The 10,681-nt window shown below is 42.2% G+C and overlaps 1 protein-coding gene across 1 annotated transcript; it reads left to right on the forward strand.

Moving 5' to 3' along the window:
• The first annotated feature begins 3,386 nt into the window (after window positions 1-3,386).
• Window positions 3,387-9,436, forward strand: EPO (erythropoietin). The gene is made up of 5 exons (XM_003768844.2): window positions 3,387-4,347; window positions 5,125-5,258; window positions 6,134-6,220; window positions 7,677-7,856; window positions 8,097-9,436. Exons 1-5 carry the CDS (start codon window positions 4,329-4,331, stop codon window positions 8,250-8,252), a joined length of 576 nt encoding a protein of 191 aa, XP_003768892.1. The 5' UTR covers window positions 3,387-4,328; the 3' UTR covers window positions 8,253-9,436.
• The last annotated feature ends 1,245 nt before the right edge of the window (window positions 9,437-10,681 follow it).

Genomic DNA, 10,681 nt, shown 5'->3' on the forward strand with positions numbered 1-10,681 from the left:
AACAAGAGCCATCCAGTCTTTCCTTGAAGACCTCCAGTGTTAGTGAAGCCAATCTTCCAAAGCATGTTCCACTCTTAAATAGTAATTATTAAGAATTTTTTTTCCTTACATAGAGCTTATGTCCTGGGGTTCAAACCCTTTAGGTTGAACTGGACAAGTCTAATCCATCTTCCACAGAACTGATGATAAAAATGAAGATTGAAACAAAAGCCAATGGATTTGAGAATATTTGTAACTTTAGAGAGAGCAACTCCATTCCAATTAAAAAAAATTGAAACCAGATTGTGAAGGGTTTAGAAGGGGGCTGGGAAGGGGGAGAGAAAAAGAAGAGGGAGAGGTGGTGGAAGAAAGGGAGAAGAGAGGGAGAGGAAGAGAGAGAAAGAGATGGAGAGGGAAGGAGAGAAAGGGAAATAGAAGGAAGACAAGAGAAAGGAGAAAGGGGGAGAAAGGGAAGAGAGAAATAGAAGGAAGGAGAGAGAAAGGAGAGAGGGAGAGAAAGGGAGAGAGGAGGAAAGGGAGAGAGAAAAAAGAGAGAGAGGGAGGAGGGGAAAGGGAGGGAGGAATGAAGGGAGGAAAGGAGGAAGAGAGGAAGTTTGAAGGGGACAGAAGTGAAACTATCTAATGTGGTCTGCGCTTTTTAAAAGAAGTTTAGCTAAGGGGAGATGATAGATGCAGTAGATAGATAATATTGGGGATGATAGAATCAGGAGAGTAGTTTTTAAGAATGGGGGACTAGGCATATTTGCCTAGTATCAGTAGGTGGGAGAGATTAAAGATAAAAAAGAGAAAGAGTGGGGATGGAGCCCATGTACTGGAAAAATTAAGAGATTGCAATTAAATCTACATGCAAAAGAGCTTGGCCTTGGCAAGAAGGGCCATCTCTAAATGGAAGAAGGAAGTGAAAGAGAAGATAAAAATGCCTGAGTGATGTGAAATAAAGAGATGGGGAAAAGGAGTAGGTCTTGTTGAATGGCCTCTATTTTTTTTCAGTGAAGTATGAGGCAAGGGCCTCATCTGAGGATGGACAGAGGGGGTCTTGGGGAAGTCTTGAGTAGAGATGATTCTCTTTGGGACAATCACTGGGGAGAATGTGATAGTGAATTTGGGGAGAGTAAAATGGTTGCCTCTGCTACAGTGAGGGAAATTGGGATTAGATAACAAATTTGTAGTGGAGCCATTCAGCATGATTTAATGATTTTCTTCTGTTCTGTTAAATAGCATGAAAGTGGATGGTGGAAATAATCCAGGATTGGTACTTGGTAAGATGTGATCTGAAGAATGGACAAATGATTCAAGAGTAGATGATGGTTGTTCCATCAAGGGGACATGATAAAGAAAGCAAGAGAGTATAGAAGGTGTAGGAGTAATGATCTAAGGAATAACTGAGTGATTTTGAGGAAGAATTGGAGGTCATAAAGAATAGGAGGTCATGGAGAACAGGGTTGGAGGTCATAAGGTATAAGGAAGGATGATAGAGTGATAGATAAAAATTTTATGGTCAGACAAATTAATCTTGGAATTTGTGAAATGTTAGTATCACATATACAACACATGGAATACTGGTGGGTCAAGACAAGATCAAAGGTATTACTTTTATGTGTAGCTGAGATGGAGAGAAAGAATCTGTCATGGGACCTGAGTAGATGGAGGAATTGGGAAATAATATTTGAGAGAATATCAATATGTAGGTTGAAGTCAATTGATATAAGGGCAAGAGTTGGTGAGGAGAAAAAGGATGTGGGAGAGACTGTGAACTTATTATGGAAGGAAAAAGAATGTTCTGGTAGTGGATAGATGGGGTCACCAGGACCTGAACATTTCGATAATATGAACTATCTTGTCATTAGGAATAGGAGGTTCTAAGTGATAGTGGTAGAAGCAGAGTCTAGAAGTGTCAATTGGAAACAGAAGAAGGGAATGAAATTCTCCCCCCTCACATCAATATTACACACACATACATATACATATATAGTATGCACCTCTATTTTTACTTCTCTATCTCTATCTCTGTCTTACTACTTTTGTCTCTAGCTTTATCACTAAGTTTTAAAAGTTATTTTCCCCAGTTACCATAAAACTACATTTTTTGTTATATATGTACTTTTTTTTTTTTTTTACATATTTCCTCATGAATTATATTGGGAGACAAAAATCAGAACAAAAGGGAAAACCATAAAAGAAAAAGGAAAAAAGTGAACAAAACATGATGATTTATATTCAGTCCCCACAGTTCTCCCTCTAGATGTGGATGGCGTTTTCCATCCAAAGTTTATTGGGATTGCCCTGGATCACTGAACCTCTCAGAAGAACCAAGTCTATCATAGTTGATCATTGCATAGTTTTTGTTTTTACTGTGTACAATGTATTCCTAGTTCTACTTGTTTCACTCAGCATCAATTTGTGTAAATCTTTCCAGGCTTTTCTAAAATCAGCTTGTTAATCTCTTTTTAAAAATAAAATAACAATATTCTATTATTTTCATATACCATAACTTATTCAACCCTTCCCCAACTGATGGGCATCACTTTCCAATTCTTTGCCACCACACACACCAAAAAGCTGCTACAAAACATTTTTGCACATGTGGATCCTTTTCCCTCCTTTGTGATCTCTTTGGGATACAGACTCAGTAGTGGCACTGCCGGATCAAAGAATATGCATAGTTCATAAGCCTTTGGGTATGTTCCAAATTGTTTTCCAGAATGGTAGAATCAGTTCACAACTCCACCAACAATGCATTAGTGTTCCAGTTTTCCCACACCCTCTCCAACATTTATCATTATCTTTTCCTGTTGTCTTAACCGATCTGAGAGATCTATTACTATTTCTACCTCTTTCTTTATCTCCACCTCTGCTTCTATCTCTATTTTGACCTGTATCTTTATCCCTTCTCTTTTCCAAACGAGGCTGTAAGCTCTAGCCAAATATACCTTTGGATTCTCCAAATCGAGCAACAGTCTTTTACCTACAGTATATTAATTATGTACAGTAAATTAATTTTGGTTGAACAAATGAACATGTCTTGTAATGGGAGTGGAGATGTGGTAATTATAACTTCATTTACTATTTACAATTACCCATGAGTCATCTAGGGAAAGTGTTATTATTCATCAGACTTAGGAAATGTAGTCTCAGGGAAATGAAATGAAAAACTTAAAGTTAGTCACAGAGACAAGATACATTAATGGTGGTGATGATGATGATAATAATAATAATAGAATTGATATAGTGCTTTGCTACAGAATTATATGCAGCATTTCAAGGATTAATAAGCCACCGATTATAAACTGGCATCACTGTCCCTTTGCAGGTGACCTTTATTGCAGAGATCCCTGATTCCACAATCCTGAGCTCTCAGCTAATTAATTTTACAGGTGAGAAAAATCGGAGTTCCAAGAGGCCGAAGGCAACGTCACCTGTTTCTTCCCTGGGCAAAAGCTGTCTTTGTTTTTGAGTTACTGACTGTTCAGGTGGGTCCAACAATGCCAGTTAATATCTCCTGGCTCTCTTTCGAACCTACACGGTTTACTCCCCAGAATACCTGCTGAACTAGAGAAGACACAATCCCTGGAAATGCAGTGTGCCTGGTTTGCACTAGCAAAATTTGGGACGTTATTCGAATTCAGCCTGTGACTTGAACCCAGGGTGCTGCCTTCCAGTTACAGTCTTTCCCGAGAACTGTGTCTCTGAGCAGCCTTCTCAGCTTCCATTCTTCTTTCAGAAACAGCGCCTCTTACCCACCAGTCTCACCTACTGCTGGAAGCTGCAGGACTGGCCCCCCTCTCTCCCCTGCAGCCCCCGCACCAGCTCTCTCCCTCCACATACAAGAAACGCTGGGCTTCCAACCCCCGCCTCATTGCCAGATCCTTCTCCTTTCATAGCCAAGATCAAGAAGCAGAAGTCCTGCCCTCTGCTCCGGTCCCTCGCCTGGCCCCCACCCGGGCGACCCCACACGCACACACAGGCTCCCCCCACTCCCCCACACGCACGCACACATGCTGATAACAACCCCGACCCCCAGCCCACAGGCAGCAGCGCTGTCCCAAGGGCTAGCCCCCAAGCGGCTGCTTTCTGCTCTCCTCAGAGACGTTCCCCCTCCCCCGGAGGGGGACACTCCTCTACCCAGGTTTAGGAAGACACCTTTCTGGGCTTGCTCACCTATTGAAAGCCCTGCTTCCCAGAAGTCTTCAACCTGACCCATATTCTTTCTGGGTAGTAATCCGCCTCCTCAGAAGAGCTGAGGTGGGGATCTGACCTCCCAAAATGAGAGTTCCCTGCATGGGGGCAGGCCCTGCTCCTGGTTTCTGAGGGTTCCGTGGCTCACGGGAATGGAGATGGGGGTTCATGGTGAGTACTCCCACCCCTCAGACGCAGGGGAGCAGGCCCTCAGGGCCAGAGGTTAGCAAGGGCCGCCCAGGTTACAGTTCTCTTTTAGCTTCGGGTCCCTTGTTTGGGGAAGGATTTGGTGCCGGGGCTATTGACAGGAAGGTGGCTGGGTTCAAGGACCACAGATTTGCCAAGGACCCACGAAGGGGGAGGGGAAGCCGATGGGGCAGGACTCCACGTGCAGAGAGGAAAGGGACTCTCCCCTGGAAGGCCCATGCAGTGACCCCCCAGTCTGAGGAAGCAGGACATTTCAGTCCAGAGGAAGAAAGCGGGCTGCTGGAGGGACCAGCTCCTAGGAGACACAGCAGGGCTGGAGCTCGGACTCGCTGGAGAGGCTATCCTAAAGCAAGTTCACCAGAGTGGGAGGGATAAATGGGAAAATGTACGGATGCAAAACTGGCAAGGGACCATTCTAGCTTTGGATGAGTGTTTACCTATAGTGGGGGGGCTAGGAAGCAATAATATTGGATTTAAACTGTTCCTTCAAATCCCTTACTGAAGGGAGGGTTAAGGTAGTGGAAAGACTGGATCTAGAGTCAGGGGATGAAATCCCAGTTCTGATACTACCCTTCTAACCTGTCACTTAATCCTTTTGGCTTCAGTTTCTTCATCTGTAAAAAGAAAGGTCAGACTAAGTGATCTGGATGGTCCCTTGCAGCGCTAAGATTCTCTCCTTCAGCTCTCCTCCCTTGGCCACTTGCTGCCTCCTAATTGAGCTTGCCTTTCCCTTCCCTCCAGAAGTCCTTGTTCTGCTGCAGCTGCTGCTAGTTCACCTTGGATTCCCGGTGTGGGGTTCTCCACAGTCGCCCTTCTGTGAAAGCCACATCCTGGAGAGATACATCCTCGAGGCCAAAGAGGCACAGAATGCTACGGTAAGGTTCCATCCCAGGAGAAACACAGTCCAAGCCCTTTTGAATAGTAGTTGCTTAATAAATATTTGTTGAATTGTTAAACCCAAAGTTCACTTCCTAGCCCACCAATCCTGGAACTCCTCCCTATCCTATACCAAAGGCCATTATAACTGGTGGTCAGATTCCTTCCAAGAGGCAGCTGTATAAAGCAGAGAGATAATGTATAGGAATGGGGGTGGGGGAGTGGGGAAGGGTGTAGGGTAGTGGATAGCCATTGTATTATGCTTATATGGAGAAAAATAGGAATCAGGAAATGGGGAGCATGGTGGAGAGTATTTTGGTGGGGATTAACTGAATCAGAAAAAGAATCCTTCTTAGTGGGGGAATTTACTACAAGCTACCTGGATTCCAAGAGGAAACAACTGAGGAGTTGGGGAAACAAATCATAAGACTGATATGGAGAAATGAGAGAGCGGTGAAGCGTATTTCAGTTGTCTGGACATCTCCAGGAATGAATTCTCTGCCAAAAGTAGAACAGCTAACATATTGACTGGGTTTGGTGATAATTCCAACCTTCAAAAGGAAGATGGGAATGAAGAAAGGGATGGGAGAACTCTGTACAATGAAAATGTGAATCTTAGTTTGACTAAGGACTTAATTTGATAAACAGAACCTGGGTTGACTCTCAGCTCTAATCTATTTGACTTTGGGAAAGACACTACTATGCTGAATCTCAGTTTTCTCACTAGTAATATGAAGAAATTGGACTATAAATTACCTTTAAGGTCCTTCTAGGTCTCTGATCCTATGATGGGACAGTTTACATTGTTAAACTGGATAAGAACCTGAAAAGCCTGACCTGTTGTATGGGGTGGGGTGGGGGTGGAATATTTTAGGTAGCCTGCTTGGAAGATTGCAGCCTGGGTGAGAACATCACAGTCCCTGATACCAGAGTGAACTTTCATACCTGGAAGAAGATGGAGGTAAGAGATCCTATGCTTTCTTCCATGTTCACTTGGGGAAATGACCTCAATTTTGCCAAGGGGGTTTTAAGGACAAAGCCAGAGGATAAGAGGAAACAGTGATTGAATGAAGAACATTTAATCTGCATTATTGGATAAGAAAGATTATCTGGTAGTCTAAGGACTGGGCTGAAGGGAAAGGGGAAAGTGGAAGTAGAAATAGCTGTTATTAAGAGGTTTCTGTAGTAGCCAGCACAGGTGATATTGTAGTAAGGGAAGCAGTGAGAATAAAGGGAAAAAATTACTGTGAAAAGAAATGGTCAAGGTTTTGTAACTGATTGGATCTGATGAGAGAGAATAAAGAATCAAGCATAACCTCAACATTACAAATATGTGAATGGTGAAAGATAATATTACAGAAAGAAATAATGGGGGCAGCAAGGTGGGCCAGTAGATAGAGCACCAGCCCTGAAGTCAAAAGGACCTGAGTTCAAATCTGGTCTGACACTTTAACAGTTCCTAGCTGTGTGACCCCTGGGCAAGTCATTTAACCTCAACTGCCTCAGCAAAAAAAAAAAAAAAAAAGAAAAGAAATACTACAGAGAAAGTTTGGAAAAAGAGAAGTTCCATTTGGATATGTTAAGTTTGAAAGACTACTGAGACATTGAGGTAGAGATGTTCTGTAGGGAGTTGAGGTTGTTCAGCTGGAGTTCCAAAAAGTCAGGGCTGGAGATAAAGTCATCTGCATGGCTGTAGATACCAAGAGAAAGAGAAGAAAGGATGAGGAAGGCGAGGAAGGAAAAGGGGAGAGGTCTGGGGACGAATCCCTAGAACAATATCCACATTAAGGAGTCAGGAAGAGGATGAGGACTAGTATCTCCTTCCACTGAAGTGTGTGTGTGTGTGTGTGTGTGACAGAAGAGAACTAGAAAGTTAGGAAGAGAACCAAGAGTGTGGTGTCTTCGAAGCCAAGTAAGAAAATACCTACTAGAAGTCAACGAGGTCTAAAACTAAGACGTCTAAGAGAAGGAGGACTCAAGATAGACCTTTGGATTTGGTGATTAGTAAGTCATTGGTGACCTTTGAAAGAGCAGTTTAAAAGAGTGATGAGAGCAGAAGAAGATTGCAAGGGATTGAAGAGACAGTGGGTGGTAAGGAAGTAGAAGAACTCTATGTAAACAACTTTTTCTGAGAATTTTAACCATGAAGAAGTGATATGGAATAATAGCCCAGGGTCTTAAATGGTTGCAGATATAAAGGAGGTGATGGAGAGGGAGAGATTCAAGATTCATGCAAGATAAGAAACAAAGATACTGAGAGGAAAAGAAAAGAAAAAAGAGAAAAAAGGACCAAGAAAAAAAAAAAGATGCTAGGCATCTCAGGCAGAGAAAAGGCAAGGACAGAGAGAAGGCCAAAGCAACTCTTGGAGGAGATGAAAATAATCTTAGGTTAGGTTGATTTTCTTCTTTCTCTTTAGGTGGGGCAGAAGGCAGGGGAAGTCTGGCAGGGACTGACTTTGCTGTCTGAAGCTGTCCTGAAAGGCCAGGCCTTGCTGGCCAACTCTTCCCAGACACCAGTAGCTCTAAAGCTCTTTGTGGACAAAGCTGTCAGCAGCTTGAGAAGCCTCAGATTCCTGCTTCGAGGACTAGGAACACAGGTAAGGGCAGTTTGGTAGAACCACCAGGAATCAGGGAAATTGGTTACAAACTTCATCGGAACCATGAAATTTGGAAAACTCACTTATGGGCCTTTATTTCTTCCCTCCATGAAATGGGGAGAAAAATCTCTGCTCCCAGTTGACCTCCTAAGAATCACCAAAAGCTCCACTTCTGCCTCAGGAATTTTTTCCTTGTTAGGATGTTGGCAGTTCTTTAATCCTTTGTTCTCTCCCTGCCAGGAGGAAGCTATCTTTGTTCCCAATGCCCCAACAGCAGTTCCGCTTCGTACCTTCACCGTAGGGACTATGGACAAACTTTTTCGAATCTACTCCAATTTTCTACGGGGAAAGCTCAAGCTGTTTTGGAGAGAAGCCTGCCAAAGCCAGGAGAGGTGACTAGTTACTCCTCCACTCCACTTTAGGCACATGCACCAGCCCGTCCTACTCAATGACACTGCTTGGGTCCGTCTGTGCCGTCACTGATACCAGCACTCTCCGGGAAGCCGAGGCAACAGGGCCAGCCAGCTCCTGGACACACCAGGCCTGAGGAAGATGCCTGAAGAGCCGAAGAAACTAATACTCAATTCTGAGTCCTGAGATGACCACAATGTCACGACAGAAAACTATGAACTGAAGGAATCCAGCTCTAAATTGCACCATGAGAGAAAAATGCCTTAATTCACCTTGGAGACACAATGATGCCATTGCAGAATTTTACAAGAAGATGCTTTTATCTGGGACCCCGGAACAGGGAAGAAGCATTCCGGAACTTAGATGGCAAATAGCCTGTTCTCGAGGCTTGGCTAACATGTGTTAGCCAAAGACTTGTAGGTGGAAGAACAGAAGAGAGAATGGGGTCCCAGATAGGGTATCCTTGGTGTCCAATTTTTTGGTCTTATTTTTTTATATTTAAAAACTTAACTGCCAAGAATTGAAAATACCCAATGTGACTTGGCTTTTCCAGTTTCCCCTTTGATCCTGGCCATTTAAATTGTACTGCGTCTCTGTAGGTCCCGGCCCGGCCGGCAGCCCTGGGAAGCACGGAGGTTACAAGGGTCAGGCCCTACGTGCCGCCTCATCCAATCTGCCTGACTTCTTGACCCCACTGGGCCTGAGACCACAGGCTCAACCCCTGTGGGTCAATAACCTGTCTCCATTCAAGGTTGTTCCCCCGGCAACAGCTGCCAATTTCTGGCGGGAGAAACCTTTTAAGGGAATGAGGGGGTGGGAAAAGCACTAACTGGGGACTGGAGGCTACTCCCAATTAAGGCAATTAGACACTTTCCTCACTGCTTCTTCTGCCGGTGGCCAGATTTTGGCTCTACCTCCGGTCTCTGCCACCATTCTAGAATGCAAGCATCCCAGTATCAAGTTACACTACCTACCTCAGTTTCCCTATGTTTAATTTAATTCAGAATTTTGTTTCCTTGCTGGTGTTTTTCTCTTTGCTCCCTAATATAACATATCCCTTCAGGCATAATGGAAAAGAGGCTTTGGAACACAACCCACTCCTCCACAATTCACCCTCAGATTCTCCTTATTTTTTTAAAAAACTGTATTGAAGCTTTTTGCTGTTATATAAATTTATATATACATAAATGCTTTTATTTTAAAATTTTATTGATATTTTTCTTTTAATTTCATCTTCATTCAAATATATCTCTACCTCTTTCTTTTCTCCACTAAAAAAGTAATTCAGCCCAACTTATCAACACATCAACATCTGATAATATATACAGTATTTCCTATACATAGTCCCTAGACTCTGCAAAAAAAAAAAAAAAAGAGGAAGGTGTATTTTCTCATTTCTTTCTTCTCTAAAGGCTAAGCTTGATTCTTATAAATTTTTTTGTGTTGTCCATTTATACTCAATGCATCACATTCATTTCTGTATATTCTTACTTTCCCAGTGAATCTTCTCTTGTAATGAAGATAAAGAAAAAAAAAAAAAAAAAGATGAGCAAAATTAGCCAACATAATAACTGTGCCTTATAGTAAATGCAACATTATTTATCCATAGTCCTTCAGCAGAAAGGAGAGAAATAATTTTTTTGGTTCTTACCTCATTTAATCTTGGTTAATCCTTCTTGAAATCCTACTCAGATATTCTCAGCTACCTAGTCAGATAACATTACCAAATAGGAACCAAGTGTTGGGACCTGGGGATATATATTGTCCTACTCATTCACTATACTTTTTTTTTTTTTTTTTTAAAGAAAATAAGGAAGACATCAGCCATATACCCCTATTAAGTGGAAAAGATACTTAGAAATTCACCAAAAAGAAAGTTAAGAAGAAATGAGAAATGGGATAGAAAAGGTGGGTGAAAGGTAATGAGATAATAAAGTAAAAAGAAAGTCTTAAATTCCCACAGCTGTTACCCAATGCTGTCTTCTGCTAGCCCAGTAGGGAAATGTTACAGGAATCAATCAGTCAAGCAAGCATTTATTATATGTGCCAGGCACTACACTAAGTATTAGGAGCACAAAATAAAAGCAAAAAAAAAAAAAAAAAAAGTCCTGCCTTCAAAGAACTTATATGTGAATAAAGGAGACAACACATTCATAAATAGATATATACAATAGTGTAAATCGCTATTATTATCAATAATAATAAAAGGTAACTTTTTAGGGAAAGGCTTCTTGCATTATTAAGAGAGCATTTGAACTGAATCATAAAGGAAGCTAGGAATCTTAAGAGATGAAAGCAAAAAGGGAGAATACAAGAACCACATTTAAAACCAGTATTCTGTGTCTGGTCACCTGAATCTTTCTTCTCTTTCAAGACTCAGGGACCTTCTAACCAATTGTTTTCTCACCTAATCT

This window comes from Sarcophilus harrisii, chromosome 4, assembly GCF_902635505.1.
Source record: "Sarcophilus harrisii chromosome 4, mSarHar1.11, whole genome shotgun sequence".
Classification (NCBI taxonomy): domain Eukaryota; kingdom Metazoa; phylum Chordata; class Mammalia; order Dasyuromorphia; family Dasyuridae; genus Sarcophilus; species Sarcophilus harrisii.

Excerpts from the sequence above, each read along its gene's own strand:
- EPO (XM_003768844.2), top strand. Across the intron at positions 6,221-7,676 it reads ATACCTGGAAGAAGATGGAG|GTGGGGCAGAAGGCAGGGGA; the intron begins GTAAGAGATCCT and ends CTTTCTCTTTAG. Across the intron at positions 7,857-8,096 it reads TTCGAGGACTAGGAACACAG|GAGGAAGCTATCTTTGTTCC; the intron begins GTAAGGGCAGTT and ends TCTCCCTGCCAG.